The 15,508-nt window shown below is 46.4% G+C and overlaps 1 protein-coding gene across 3 annotated transcripts in view; it reads left to right on the top strand.

Moving 5' to 3' along the window:
• CRAMP1 (cramped chromatin regulator 1) overlaps window positions 1-15,508 on the top strand; it is a 41,511-nt gene that overhangs the window by 15,121 nt on the left and 10,882 nt on the right. For all 3 annotated transcript variants that reach the window (XM_026704206.2, XM_087912405.1, XM_026704205.2), the window contains exons 5-15: window positions 712-795; window positions 2,267-2,315; window positions 3,389-3,474; window positions 5,725-5,848; window positions 6,266-6,347; window positions 6,994-8,283; window positions 9,512-9,686; window positions 10,917-11,101; window positions 12,158-12,232; window positions 13,693-13,774; window positions 14,787-14,891. In XM_026704206.2, coding sequence (XP_026559991.1) covers window positions 712-795; window positions 2,267-2,315; window positions 3,389-3,474; window positions 5,725-5,848; window positions 6,266-6,347; window positions 6,994-8,283; window positions 9,512-9,686; window positions 10,917-11,101; window positions 12,158-12,232; window positions 13,693-13,774; window positions 14,787-14,891 — 2,337 coding nt within the window. The remainder of the gene's footprint in view (window positions 1-711; window positions 796-2,266; window positions 2,316-3,388; window positions 3,475-5,724; window positions 5,849-6,265; window positions 6,348-6,993; window positions 8,284-9,511; window positions 9,687-10,916; window positions 11,102-12,157; window positions 12,233-13,692; window positions 13,775-14,786; window positions 14,892-15,508) is intronic.

Genomic DNA, 15,508 nt, shown 5'->3' with positions numbered 1-15,508 from the left:
CTTTTTCTGATTCAAGGTCAGGTTGTTTTGCACATAAGTGAGAGGACGTCTTAACTTGGGATGGATGGTGATTGGGGCATGTGATGTGATGAAGGGTGCAGGGGATGGATTTTGTAGTTTTTACTTATTGTAAGGAAGCCCGGAACTTTCAGATTTGGGATTCCCCAGTTGTGCCAGTTACTATCCAAATAAAAAGGAACCTTTGAGAAGATGTCTGTCTAGGAGTTACTCGGCGGAATGGAGGGTTACTGGAATGCTGACAGGGACCCCGCCCCACGGCAGCAATGGGTCTTGAACGTGAGGCTGCCAATCATCAGCCCAGCATTCTAACCTCGTGAGCCACCACGTTCCTTCAGTTATCATATAATGGGTAAACTAAAAAAAACAGTATTGAGGATAGAAGAATTACACAGCAGCATAACATTTTTTTATATCTTGAATAATCAAGATATAAAGATAAATGTGGGCTTAGGTGCCCGTGTCAATCTAAAACCAGCTATGAAATGTATCCCTTTATCGAACAATAAGTTAATATAAATTGCAGGGAGACCTACCCGGATCAGGTATATGGTGAACATAAATGTCAGTATTTGTCTGCTAGATTCTTTTTTAAAAAAATAAAAGGTTGTTGAGTCTTAGTTTAATCCAATCACGTGCAAGTTTGTGGTATATTCTTTTCCTTGAACACCTGTGTTTTTCTTTCTTTTGCAGTGTTTTCTCAAGGGCTGAAAAAATCCTCCCTTGAGCTTTATGGCTTAATTTGTTATGGGGAGCTCAGAAAGAAGATTGGGGGCTGTGAGTATACTGTTTTTCGATGCTGTGGAATTAGAAAGTACGGGGGCTTGCCTCTTTATCTGCCGTGGAAAACCCGCTTCCCGACCATTTTGCCAGATGTTCCTAATTTTTCCCTCTTCAGTATTTTGCACATTGCTCTGCAGTGTGCATTTCTTTGGCTTTGTGTGGGAGAGATTTCCAAGCATAATCTGCAGTTTGCTCTTTCACGCAGAGTAGAAGGAAGCAGAAAACATGCCAGCAAGCATCTGTTATTTGTGGGTGTCATTTCACAAACAATGAGAAATCTGCTCATCCTTGCCTAGCAGAAGGATATAAGAACTGCGCAGGATGACTTATGCGGAATTGAAAGCAGGGATCATATCTGACTACAGATGAGGAATGAAAACTAAAATGCATTCTGAGTAGCTTTTCTTTAAAAAGGAAACAATCCACTCAGTATCCGACTCGTCTCATCTAAAGTGACCATGCAATATTTGTATTTGGTTTTATCTTACGCTCTGGTCAAAATTAGCAAATACGACTTGTCCTATTTAATCATTGGAAGTAAGAAATGTTTACTCCTTACTTCCAATGTTTATTCCTTACTTCCTTATTCCTGCTGGAATTAGATATGTCTAGTTCAATGAAAAGAAGGACTAGGGGAGACATGATAGCAATGTTCCAATCTCTCAGGGGCTGCTACAAAAGAAAGGGAGTCAAGCTATTCTCTAAAACACCTGAGGGCAGGACAAGAAGCAATGGTGTATGGAAACTAACCAAAGAGAGAAGCAACTTAGAACTAAGGAGAAATTTTCTGACAGTGAGAACAATTAATCAGTGGAACAGCTCGCCTTCAGAAGTTGTGGATGCTCCAACACTGGAGGTTTTTAAAAAGATGTTGGATAACCATTTGTCTGAAGTGGTGTTGGGTTTCTTGCCTAGGCAGGGGGGTGGAGTAGAAGACCTCCAAGGTCCCTTCCAACTCTGTTATTCTATAGATTCTGCCAATTAGAAAAGGCTTGTAGGACCTTTTACATTTCTCACTGGATAATGATTCTTTAAAGGAACTTTGCCTTGTGTCGAAGGAAAGCTGCCTGTGGTTGTTGCAAGAAATGGCCCGTGTCCATGTTTGGTTTTGCAACATATTTTGAAACAATTCTGCTGGACCACGTGGATCTCTTCTATTTCCTTTATTCGAAGAAGTCTGGGCTGTCGTTTGACTTTTCTCACGTTTTCTTTTACTCTCTTTTAACAGTTGTGCGCAGTCCTTCGTATACAATTAAATGGTACATGTTTGATGCCTAAAATGCGTTTTCTAGAGTAACACGAAGAATCTTGCTCTGTTGATGTTTAATTAAAATAATATCATCCCCACCCCAATCCCGGAATGACAAATTTTGTAGTGATAAAGATGGTCCTCGACCTGTTGTGCAGTCATGTTTCGTTTTTTATATTCTGCCCATGATTTTGATTTTTTTCATATTCTCTAAAGGCATGGATGACAAAAATGCAGCTAAACTCAATGAGCTGATCCAAGCTGGGTGAGTAGTTTATTTTGAAACATGATCTCTGTCACGAATAATGGCAAACATACATGTCCCAGGATCTACGTTGCAGAATCCAAGCTGGGTCGGTCACCGAAACCTGAGCTTTTGTCTTCCGAGTTTTCAGGAGAGAAGTTACCTGAAGAGGATCATGACAAAACAAAAACTCTGTCCTGGTGACCGATCCAGATTGGATGATTGCTGTCGTTTACATCTCTCTCTCTTTCACGTTACAAATGCTCAGAACATAATGTTTGTTACCTTGTACTCTGTCAAGTGACTGATGGAACTATTTCAGTATATTTTGCACGTTTGTAAGCTGCCTAAAATACTTTGGAGAGGGGTAACTGTCATTGAGCTAAATAATAATTACATTAACATGATCATCAAGAACGACCGAATGCTTGCTTGAGATTTTCAGTGAGAAAATGGTCCTGCCCTTGATTTGGACCCTATAAAGATAAATATTTGCTACTGGAAGGGAGTAGATGGTGCCAAAGATTTTTGTACTTTCCTGGTGGTGTCTAGTGGTTAAGACATCAGGGTAGAAAGGAAAAGAATGTGAGTTCTAGTCCCTCCTTAGCCATGAAAACCAGCTGGGTGACTTTGGGCCCATCACCAGGAGACAGTGAGTTCTAGTCCTGCCTTAGCCATGAAAACTGACTGTGACTTTGGGCCCATCACCAGGAGATGGTGAGTTCTAGTCCTGCCTTAGCCATGAAAACTTGACTGTGTAACTTTGGACGCATCACCAGGAGATGGTGAGTTCTAGTCCTGCCTTAGCCATGAAAACTTGACTGTGTAACTTTGGGTGCATCACCAGAATAGTGGGAGTTCTAGTCCCATCTTAGCCATGAAAGCCAGATGGGTGACTTTGGGCCTGCCACACACTCTGAACCCACTTCACCTCGCACAGTTGTTGTTGTGAGGAAAATAGGAGGAGGTTGTGTTGGATACCTTCGCCCCCTCCTCCCCCTGAGTTATTTGTAAAAATAACCAAGGCGGGCTATAAATAAATCAGGTAAAATAAAACTTCAAGCCTCTCACCCCCCTTTTAACATTCTTCCTAGAGCTACAACGGTTCGCTACAAAGGCAGGAACCTTCGTATCAAGGCCCCCATGTGCCGGGCTCTGAAGAAGCTCTGCGATCCAGATGGTACGTCATAAATTCTGGGCAGGAAAGCTGCTTGGCGCAGCTGGCAAGGAGGAAGACCTCCGTGTTCCACCAGACCTGCCATCCGCCGTTTCAAGGCAGATGGTGGGAAGCACCAGAGATAAATTAGATACGCGAACCAGGCACGCGTTTTATTTTCAAGCCTCGGGAAGCTGGTCTGAATCGTCCGATTCTTTTAACATTTTCTATTATGGGCCGTCCCCGAATTACGACCACAATTGATCCCGAAAATTTCTGTGGCTAAGGGAGACATGGGTGAAGTGAAATGTGCCCTCTTTTATGACCTTTCTTGCCCTCATGGATTGAATCATTGCAGTTGTTAAATTACCTGTATTTTATACCTGTTCAGGTATTCTGGGTCCATGTTCCAGTTGTATAATTGTAGAGCAGGTTGCTTTCCCTCTCCTCGATCTTCAAATCATACAGCAATCCCACGGGTAATGCACTTTACAGGTAGTCCTCAACGTACGACTGTTTAATGACGGCTCAGGCTTACAACAGCCTTGGAAGAAGGGCCTTTCTTATGACCTATAGCAGTGGTGGCTAACCTTTTGAGGCTCCTGTGCCAAAAATTGTGCGTGCGCTTGCACGCTCATGTGCCAACAACCAGAAGGCAATACCCCCTAGCATGCGTGCACAGCCCCCCCCCCCCACACACACACCGCCCCCTTACCTGCACTGCACCTCACAGCTGATTTTCAGCCGGTGTGAGGCCTTTTTCGGCCTCCCAAAGGCTTGAGGAAGGCTTCTGTAGGTGGAAAAACAGGAAGTGATGAAACTAGTGTGGACTAGTTTTCGGCCTCCAAAGCCTGCAGAAGCCTTCCTCAAGCCTTTGGGAGGCCGAAAAGGGCCTCAAACCCACCGAAAATCAACTGTGAGGCGCACACACGCGCAGTGAGGTAAGTTTTCCTGCAACTCGTGTGACGGCACAAATGACTCTGCGTGCCACCTGTGGCATGTGTGCCATAGGTTCGCCATCACAGACCTATAGGCACTTAGGACTGTCACGCCACTCCTGCCATCCCATGATTGCAATTCAGGTGCTTGGCTTACATTTACACCCGATTGCAGCATCCTGCGGTTATGTGATCATGATTTGTGACCATATTTTTGCCCGCTTCTCGGGGGGGTGGGAATACCCCATTGGTAAAGTTGGCTTCACTTAACAGCTGTGTGGCTCGTGTAACAACCACCATCAAAATTATCATTAAACGGCGTGCGACTTCACAAATCGGGTGCGACTTCACAGAAATTCCCAGCCCAATTGTCATAAGTCAAGGACTACCCAGTATTTCCCTCCAGTGCAGCTTGTCAGGGATGATAGTTTGATCTCCTTCCTGTCTTCCAACAGCCCTCTTTTCAAGTTACCATATATGGGCATGTTTCTCTTATGCTGTTGCTTCCAGCCCCATCATTTCATTCCTTCAGCCCCACCCCAGCGAGCACAAGCTTGCAATGAATAAAGCCACTTGGTTTCCTTGCTATGTTACCTGACGTTACCTTCCATTTGTCCTCTGCCTGAAGCCTAGAGGGATTATTTGTTTCTCAGCCCAAATAAAACCTGTTTTTGATTATCGATAGACATATATCCTCTTAGAGTGTCCTAAACCTTCAGTTACTTACTAGAGGCGAGGTGGCAGAGTGGTTAGAGTGCAGTACTGCAGGCTATTTCTCCTGACTGCCAGATGCTTGCAATTTGGCAGTTCGAATCTAAAATGAGGCAAAGCTCAGTTAACAATTGTCTGGCTTTTAGTAACAGAAATCTGGGGCTCCGTTGTGGTCATAAATCAAGGAGTACCTGTAGATTGTTCTCTTGATGTGCGATTTCCCCCGAGCATTTTGCTTAACCGGGCTCACAGGTAGGATTTCGAGCGGTGGTTGGTTTCAAAAACTTTTTACCACCGGTTCGGTGAGCGTGGCTTGCTGGGCGTGCTTTGCACACGTTCAGACATTTTGCACAGGCGCAGAGGTGTTCTAACTCGCCTCCTGCAAGCCTGCACAATCTCGGTCGCTTCAGCAGCTGCTACGTGGCACTCTTCTCTGCAGCTGCGCTTCAAATTTAGCGGATAAAGGGTGAGTATGGGAGCGCGGGCAGGCGGGCCCAACAGCAGAGCGGGGGAGAGAACCGATTCCATCTCCGCTGCTCATCGCTCCTACCAGCTCTCCAGAACCGGGCAGAACCGGTCGAATACCACCGCTGATTTCGAGCATCCCTTCTGCTGTGTCCTACAGGTATAAGTGATGAGGAAGATCAGAAGCCTGTCCGTCTTCCCCTGAAGGTCCCTGTGGAACTGCAGCCACGGAACAACCACGCATGGGCCCGTGTGCAGAGTCTGGCCCAGAACCCACGTCTCAGGTCCTTCATAAAGGCTGGCTATGGGAGGTGGATGGGTAGAACCTGGAGCCTTGAAATTGGATTCACAGCAACAAGCAAAATAAAGCGGCTGTCTCATTTGAGCAGAGAGTTTGGGATGTCGCTGGGCATGTTCTACAAAGAATTTGAGCCATTAAAAACAAGAAGGGGAAGATTGTAGGGTTCCCCCCCCCTCCTGTTAAAATAGGTGTTTCGGGGACCCCCTGTCCCGTGCTGCTGTTCTACGCCACTGTTTTATTTTTACCCTACTTCCAGTGCAGTAATAAAATCCTAGGTTGGGTTGTAGGTAGAGAAAGGGAAGGGCGATGTTTGTTTTGCTTACTTAGTGATACTTGGTTCCCTCGCTAACAATATCCCTTATTTTCTAATTCTTCTATTCTTTCTTCCATGACTTGACAGAATGATCGTGGAGCTGCATCGGAAGGTATCCAGCCTCATTGAATTCCTGAAACAGAAATGGGCTCTCCACGAAGTGCGTATCGTATCCTTTCTCTTAACGCAGAAGTTAGTGGGATGGAATGTAGTCTGGATTCCCGGGAGGGAGGGAGGGGGTTGCCTTCCACAGGAACAAGAGACATTGCAGTTAAGACAGTTTGTGTGGGAAAAATAGGATGAAGACAACTCCTGCCTAAAAGTTCCCAGAGTTTCTGTTTAATAGTGCAAGTAGTCGGTTTTAGTTTGCCAAGATTTTTGCCTGTCGTTGTGGAATAATAAAGGAAGCTACTCAGAAGAACCTCCACATTTTAGAGGATTTTAGGGCCTGTTTTAATTAGTTTCTTCCTTGCTCCAAAAATGGGCATTTTTAACATTACAGGCAATCCTCGACTTAACAACCACAATTGAGCCAAAAAAAATTCTGGAGGTCTTCTAGTCCAGCCCCCTGCTCAAGCAGGAATACCTATACAATCTCAGACAAGACTGTCCAGTCTCTTCTTAAAAACCTCCAGTGATGGAGCGTGCCCATGATTTCTGACTTATTAGTAGCCCTCCTCCTCCTCTCTTCAGGGCTTCCAACAAAGTGGCACTGACTTTATTTGGGGTTTATGGGGAAATATTTGCAGGTATGGCCTGTCCTTTTTTTTTTTTTTGCTTCTCCACACCTGTCTTCCTAAACCTCCATCCCGTAGAGGAAAACGCTTGCCGAGAGGCAGCTGCAGGATTGCAGAGACGCTGAAACCAGCAGCAGCTATTCCGAAGAGAAAACAACGCTTCACCTCTTCCCGGGGGAGAACTGCACGCTGGCGCCCCTGCCCGAGGTTGCCCGCGTGGTGCACTCCAAAGCCTTCTGCACCGTGCATTGGCAGGAATCGGGGCGCTGCAAGCAGAGTACGAAGGACGTCCACCTGTTGCCCCCCGCCCAAATCCTCGGCATACAGAGCGGTCAGGGGACAGCCAGAGGGCAGGTGAAATACTCGCGGGGGGTAGAAAATAAGGGCGGAGCCAAGCCCGAAACTGCCACGGAAGTGAGCAAAGCTCCCCAGTTGATCCTTGACCCCGCCCCGAACCCGGACGATGGCTCCCGCGAACCTGGGCTCGCCGAAGGAGGAGCCTCCTCGGAGCCCAGTGTCGCCAGCCAGCTCCCCAAACCGCCCACTGAGCTTCAGGACCCGAGTGGAAGCCTGGAGAAGCCCATCCCAGTGGCCGAGAGCAGAGAGGCGGTGCCTGCCGTTGCCTTGCCCACCGAGGTAGACGCCGGCCGCGCCAAGTGCAGCTGTGTTGATCTTCCGCCAGATTTGGAAGAGCTCTCCCTGCTCGATCCCTTTCCCCGTTACATGAAGTCCTGCCACGACCTGATTGTCCCCGAGAAGTGTCTGTGTGTGGAGAAGCTGGATCGAAAAGAGGGGGTTGCCTTGCCGGAAAGCTCTCCTCCCGGCGGGGTTTTCCCTGGCGGCACGGAGACCAGCAGCCACAGCCCCACACAGCCGGCGAGCGGTAGGGCAGACATGCCCAAGGTTGGCCATCCGTCCGCTTCCGAAACTCAGGCCTTCCGCTGCTCCGGACTTCAAGCGGAACCCTGTGCGAAGGAGCTCCATGACGTCGTAATGGAGGATTCTCAGGAGAAGATCAACACCTCATTGCCGCCACTGCCGCCGCCGCCTCCACCCCCACCTCAGGGACAGACGGTCTCAAAGTCCCCCAAGGACGACCCCAGCCGCCTCGCACAGCAAGTGCGGGAGAAGGGATGGAGTCTGCGGACCTCTGAAAGCCTTACCTTGGCTGAAGTCTACCTCATGATGGGCAAGCCGAACAAATTGCAGCTAGAATACGACTGGCTGGCAGTCTTGGGGCAGGAAACCCAGGATGCCGGGGAGCCGGTCACTGAACCGAAATCTGTTCCTCCCTCGGCCACTTTTCATAAACAGAAACTCCTCAATTGCCTCTTGAAACTCATTTCTTCTGAAGTTAACCCCAAACCGGTAAGTCTCTGTTTGGACTCACCTAGTGCCCTGGTCACCTCTTTTAAGTTATCCGAATGGATCTCGTGAACGAGTTTGGCTGAAGGCCCCCCTGCCTTTCCCAGTTATCCAGATGTGGCCTTTAGATCTTTTGCAACTGGCTTGCCGCTTCCCTTCTCTGCTTGCCTGTCTCCTGTGAAATAAGGACCTCGGGAAGTAGGTTTATTTGGGATCATTTGGCTCTTCTTTTTAAGCTTATTTGCGACAGTGGTTAATATTGCATCTACTGTTCATTGCCACCTAAAAAAAAAAAGAACAGAAAAGGCAGAAACAGGGACAATTTTCATCATTATTATTATTTTTTGGTTAGACATAATCCTCATTTAACAGCCACAATTGGGACTGGCAATTCTGTTGTTAAGTGCTGCATTAGCTAAGCCAAAATTAACCTGACCATGTCAGACTACCTCATTTCCACTTCTGGGATTTCACTTCATATATATCCAGCACGAAATTACAGTTCCAAGAGATTCATTTTTAGGTGGGCATATATATGTAGATAATGTGTGCAATAACCATAACTGATTATGATGTGTAGATTCATACATAGATAAATGTATAAATATAACAATTTTAGGTGGGCGCAACCAAAGTTTTTATGAGGTTTACTGGGTTTCTAGGTTAATCCTTAAAAGCTTTTCAAAACGCTGCAACACTCGACCTAAAGCAAAACTTTTCTGGACCCCTGAGCTAGACCACAAGTGAATTAACCACTATCCTGTCCCACCATGGTAGTTCTGAACGTTCTTTGGAATATCTGCTCTTTAAACTTGGATAATGGTGATGAAGGGGACTCAGTGGCTAAGATGCTGAGCTTGCCAGTCTTTCAGATCGGCAGTTTGAACCCCTAGCACTGTATAACGGGGTGAGCTCCCATTCCTTGTCCCAGCTTCTGCCAACCTAGCAGTTCGAAAGCATGTTAAAAAATGCAAGTAGAAAAATAGGGGCCCCTTTGGTGGGAAGGGAACAGCGTTCCTCCGTGCGCCTTCAGTGTTCAGTCTTGCCAGCCATGTGACCACGGAGACGTCTTCGGACAGCGCTGGCTCTTCTTCGGCTTTGTAACGGAGAGGAGCACCGGCGCCCCCTAGAGCCGGAAATGACTAGCACGGATGTGCAGGAGAACCTTTACCTTAATGATGAAGAACGTTTGAAGCATCCTGCAATTGAGACCTCGCTGCTTCCTTTCTAGATCCCTGAAATGAATTCCGTTGCAACCTCCCCCATCAAGCCTATTCAAGAGGAGCATGCTTTGACACCTCCCGGGAAGGTGATTGCCATTAGCACCAGGAGTCCGGGCTGTGCTCGCAATCAACCTGCGCTTCATAAGAAGACCTTTTCCCCCAGTGCCACTCCCAACTCCTCAGGTGAGTCAGTCGTGCAGAAAACCTGTCCACCCTGTGCTGTGTCCACATAGACGTGCCCCTCCCCGCCTCTTCCAAATTCTGTGCCTAGGAAATCTCCAGATTTGGGGATCTCTCAAATTCATTGTTCAATTTTGGCAAACAGTGGAGTGAGAGAATTGTTCTGTCGTTTGGAATTCGACAACTTGCAGCGAGCTACAGGTTTGTCAGTTCTCCGAGAGCAGAATGGAAGAAGCCTCCATGGATGAGAAATGAAACATTTTCAAAGAAAAATTGGCAAGAAAGTCCAGTTGCCTTTTGGAAAATCACCTTTGGGGTCTCCCAGAGCTCTGCTTCTCAACCTTGGCAACTTGAAGATTATGTGGACTTCAACTCCCAGGATTCTTCAGAGATGGCAAGATGCCATGAACAAAGATTTGCAAGCCACGGGCCTGCGCCCTGGAGAGGCAGCTGATCGTGCAAAGTGGCGTTCAGTGTTCCGAAAAGCGGACCCTGCGCCTGCGGGAATATGCTAAGAAGAGGAGGAAGGAAGGAAGAAGTAGTAGTAGCAGCAGTAGTCCTAGAATTCTTCTAGAAGGCTGGAGAATTCTGGGAGTTGAAGTCCACGCTCTAGTAAGGTGGTTGCACTTCCATTTCCCTGGTTCCTTGTGAAATTCACACCTCCCTGCAGATCGACATAGGTTTATGGAAGTACTTCCAAGACGTTTCCTAATAGAAGTCCGGTGTCAACTCATAAAATATTTCTATGGTCTTTTTAGAGTTGCTAACAGAAAGGGAGAGGGGAGCGGTGCGGCAGCTTGCAAACCGAAAGTGCATTCCATCGATGTTTTCAGAGATAGTAACTAGGTGACCAAGTTTCTGCCCTGCAAAATTCTAACTGTAGAGTATGATTGATGACTCCTGGCTATGGATGTGTCCCATTGGAGAATATGAATTACGATACACCCAGGGGGTGTGGGGAAAACCAGGGTCAAGAGTGACAATGAATGATGTGTCTCAGAGTTAACTACGCCCAGGCAGTGCTGGACATTTTAACTCCCAATAAATCCTTTTGAAGTTTTGGAAGTTTGGCTCGAGACTTATGATTTAAATGAGGTTAAGTGCCAGAAGCCTGACAGCCAGCCGACTCCGAGACACATCATTCATGGTCACCCTTGACCCTGGTTTTCCTTCACCGCCTGGGTGTATCTTTTCCATTAATCAACCCTTAATGTCTTTATCGTTTCCTGACAGGTTTCCAAAATCCTTCTAAACCCCTCTTGGTGGCTAGTTGTTCTTCAAGTTCCAGCAACCCTGATGCCGACGGCGGCCTCTTTGCCATCCCCACAACCCTCCCACCGAACAGCAGGCATGGGAAGCTTTTCTTGCAAAACAAGGAAGCAGACCTGAGCTTCCGCCAGTGCTTGGATACTATCAGTGTGAGTCTTAAAATGTGTAAGCGTAACACTAGGAGAAAAACCAACCCAGCCTTCCCTCGTAGCTGGTAAAAGTTAAGCAGCTTGTCAGCTTTGGAAGCCATATTGAGATCCGATCCTCCCACGCTGCCACCTTTTGAGCCTGGGAAAGTGGGAGGGTGGAAGTCCTTGGGGTATGTGTAGTTAGACAAAATAACATGCTAACAAGGCCGTGCTATTGTGCGCATATGTGAGGGGAAGTCTTTAAGTTGGGATGGATGATGATCGGGGGGCATGTGAGGCAATGATAGGGTGTAGGGGGTTGGATTTGGTAAATTTGATTATTGCAAGGAAGCCTGGAATTTTCAGATTCGGGATTCCACCCCCGTCGTGCCAGTTTATTATCTAAATTAAAAAGAACTTTTGAGTGATGTGTATCTTGGGAGTTACTGGTTGGAGTGGAGGTTTGCTGGAACGCTGGCACAACTATCCGTTCCAGGGCTTGGTCACGCGATTAAGATTTCATGGCAATTTAATGTCCTGTATACGTTACAGCTTACAGCTGCGTTTTTGGGAATGAGACGAAAAATCTCAGGTTACACAAAATTTGGGAAAGAATGAAGTCAGAATTCCAGCCAGTAAGGAAACACATGTCCCAACTTCTTCCTCTACTGTTACTTTCCTGTTTTTTTGTTTTTGTTTTCTGCAACATCAAAACATACTTTGAAGTCCTTCCTTTCAACTGTCCAGGCAGAACCATCCAATCTGAAATCAAGTTTGTTTATTTGTTAAATGTATTTGCCACCCTGAAGGGCTACTCCCTGTTTTCAGAGGGGAAGAGCCTGCCACTTTTTCTGAATTTCTGATTCTGTTTTGTCCTGCAGCAGAATAATACTCTGATCTTTTTGCTACCACATTAACTGGATGATATAAATTATGTAGAACCATGGAGACGCTAAATCGGTGTGGGACACCTTAGCCCAGGGCTGCTGGAAGTTCCCTTCATGCAGCAAGCCAAAGCCTCAGTGGTCTTGTTAAGAGTATCAGGATGCTATATCATGAACTGCTGTTTCTCTTTAGATGCAATCGGATTTTTTCTTGCCAAAGCCAAGAAAACTACGCAGCAGACACCTGCGGAAGCCGCTGGTTGTTCAGGTAAGAGAGAACTAAGGCTAATTAAGATACGTTCTTCATTTGGGGTCAACAAATGGATTCATGTGGCTTATTTGGGGGGCATATTGTTACTTGCTTTTCTGCCCATCCATTTGGACAGAGGTAATTGGTTCCTCCCACTTAGGTGGTTTTCTGCTTTCAGGCCTGTCAGCATAAGTGAGAAACAGATTGCAGAGTCCAGGGTCTTCCAACTGGGGAGGACTCGCATCCCCTGGGAGGTGCAAGACCATATTCCAGGGGTGTGTGTGTGAAAACTTGAGTTTAGAAGTTTCAAAATTATAGCGTATATGTATAATTATAATGCATATAATTGTTTATATTTTTAAAGGAGCGTGTGAGAATATATCAGAAGCGTTCTAGGGGTATAGAAAAGGTTGGGAACCCCTGGCAAAGTCATTTCAGTTAGGCTAAGAAAAAAACAAAACAGGGCATCTCTTTGTACTGTAGAATGGATCAGACTTGAATACACATTTAGAATTCTTTTTAAGGTACAGAAATTTGATTTTTATCCTAAGAGGAATTTCTGGTCTTTAACCACATTCTGTTCAAGAGATGGACAGGTTTGGGCCATATGACCTGTCCTTTCTGGGAGGAGAAGGAATAAGAGAAAGAACAATTTTATACGGGTCTTTGTTCCTGCCTGTTGTCAGCACATAAACCCCCAAAGAATATACCTCTCCATATCAAATCAAATTTCTCCAGCCCTTAACTTAGCTGAATGCCATATCAGCAAGAGTCCCAGGCATTCATAGATCTACAAGTAGTCCTTGACTCACAGCCACAATTGAACACGAAATGTCCGTTGCTAAGTAAGGCAGCTCTAAGTGATTTTTGCCCCCATTTTAAGAGAATCATTGCAGCTAGCGTTAAGCACATCTGGCTTTCCCCACAGACTTGGAATGTCAGAAGCCAGCTGGAGAAGTTGCAAATGGTGATCACGTGACCCTGGGACAGCGCAGCTGTCATAAACGCAAGCCAGTTGCCAGGCGTCTGAATTTTGATCGTGTAGCCATGGGGAGGCTGCAACAAGCGATGTAAAAACTGGTCAGAAGACGCTTTTTTCAGTACCCTTGTAACTCTGAACTGTTCGTTTAGTGTATTGTAAGTTGAGGACAACACATAATGTCCAGAGGGGGCATTCAGTAGGTTTTGACCAGTTCTGGAGAACCGGTAGCGGAAATTTTGAGTAGTTCAGAGAACCGGCAAATCCGACCTCTGCCTGGTGATTTTACAGTATCCTCCTTCCCCTGCTACGCCCAACAAGTCACGCCCACAGAACCGGTAGTAAAAAAAAAAATTGAATCCCACCACTGATAATGTCATAGAGAACATATTTGGAGACTGTATGATGATTAGACACGGACCAGGGAGAGATACAATCTAGACACCACTGGAGAACTTTCATTTTTCTTTAACGTTTATATCTCGCTTTCTTCTCGCAGAGGACTCTGCTTCCTAGACCTTCCGAAAACCCTTCCCAGCATGTTTGTTCCTTTTCCATCTTATCAAACTCCTCCATAACAGGTGAGCTGCTCAGCCATGTGTATAATCTGAGGAATACGTTTTACACGGGCCTGGAGAAGGCTGTGAATTCTTTGAGCAGAGGGGATTAAAGCTGTAGCCTTTTCCATCTATGGGCTCGTCCAAGACCACTAGCTGTGGTCTCCACGGCCCTGTGACAACAAGCCTTTATTTTTACTTGCTTGTGTGACATCCTTCATTCCTCTCGGAAAGTAAGAGATGAGCCTGTGTGTAGAATCCTAGGTGTCAACTCATAAAACATTCCTATGCCTGTTTTAATAGTTGCCATAAAAGTGGGGGAAAGAGAAAGTACATTCCAACTCTTATCTTTAAACGATTGTAACTAAAATACCAGAGCTTTTGCCTGCGAATGTATTTAATTGGAGAACATGAATGATGACAGCCAGCCTGTGAACCTGCTCAACTGGAGAATCTGGTTTAGGAGACACTCAGCGGGGAGGGGGGGAAACAGGGTCACAGGGGACTGTAAATGACGTAGGCCAGAAGTGGTTTCATACAGGGAAGGGCCAGTAGGTCGCCTCTAATGAATCCTTTGAAGTCTTTTGAAGTTTGGCTCAAGAATCGTGATTTAATTAGGGCTATTGCTGGAATCCACTAGGGACATTGATGTGGGAGCATGCCTCAAGGGAATTCGGGCTCCTGGGCTCCTCTTAAAACGCCATGATCACCCCCAAGTGAGAGCCGAGAAAGGATACAAGCATTTTGCCAATAAACGGTGAAGGATCTCTCGCTTGAGCAGGGGGTTGGACTAGAAAACCTCCAAGGTCCCCTTCCAATCCTGTTACTCTATGCTTGCCATATCCTTATGTTGCCCATATTTTCTGCTGGGGGCCTCTACAGTGTTTTGTCTTTGGTTTTCTTCCTGGGAGAAAGGCCCAGAACTGGGTGTCATGTGGGATATAACTCCCAAGTGACTTTTTTTTTCCTTTCCTTTTTCCGAATTCGGTGCGCTTTTAACCATTCCTCTGCTGTCTTCGATTGTTCCTTCTTTTAGGAAGGGGATCTTTTCGGCCAATCCAGTCTTCGCTGACTAAAGCTGCCGTGTCACGCCCCATTGTTCCCAAAATCCTTCCAGCTCAAGCCACCAATCGCCTGTCTAGTAAGTGTCTTTTTCCCAAGGAAAGCCCAGGCAACAACAGGGAGGTAGCGGTAGGGTTAGGTTTCTATGGGAAAATCCCGCGGGGGGCGGCGCAGGGCGGGCAGGCAAATCCACTTAGGTTAGGGTTGAGTCTCCCATCAATTTGGAGAGCGGGTTGGATATCACCAACAAATCCGTAGCTCATTCAGTATACTTAGGAGGATGCTGACTTTTCACGCGTACCTTACCTAAATCTCCCGGTAAAATACATGAGAAAACTCACATTTTTTGGTGGGGGAGGGTGGCAGGTTGTTTATGGACATTGCCAATGGATTCGGAGCGCGTTGTTACGGTTAGGAGGATGCTGACTTTTAGAGCCCACCCTATTTACGTTCTTTGGCAAAATACATGGGAAATCCCATAAGGGGGCAAATCCACTTAGGTTTAGGGTTAGCTCCCCAAGAATTCAGAGAGCAAAATGCACATCACCAATGGATTTGGAGCACATTGTTATGGTTAGGAGGGTGCCAACTTTTCGAGCCCACCTTGTGTACATTCCCCGACAAAATACATGGGAAAGTCCCACTGGGGGCAAATTCACTTAGGGAGGGCTAAATGAATCCTGAGAGTAAAATGGA

The sequence above is a fragment of the Pseudonaja textilis genome, chromosome 14, assembly GCF_049901715.1.
Source record: "Pseudonaja textilis isolate UNSWEBS1 chromosome 14, rPseTex1.2, whole genome shotgun sequence".
Lineage (NCBI taxonomy): Eukaryota > Metazoa > Chordata > Lepidosauria > Squamata > Elapidae > Pseudonaja > Pseudonaja textilis.
The sequence above is the reverse complement of the archived record's forward strand: the minus strand, read 5'-3'. Positions and strand labels throughout refer to the sequence as shown.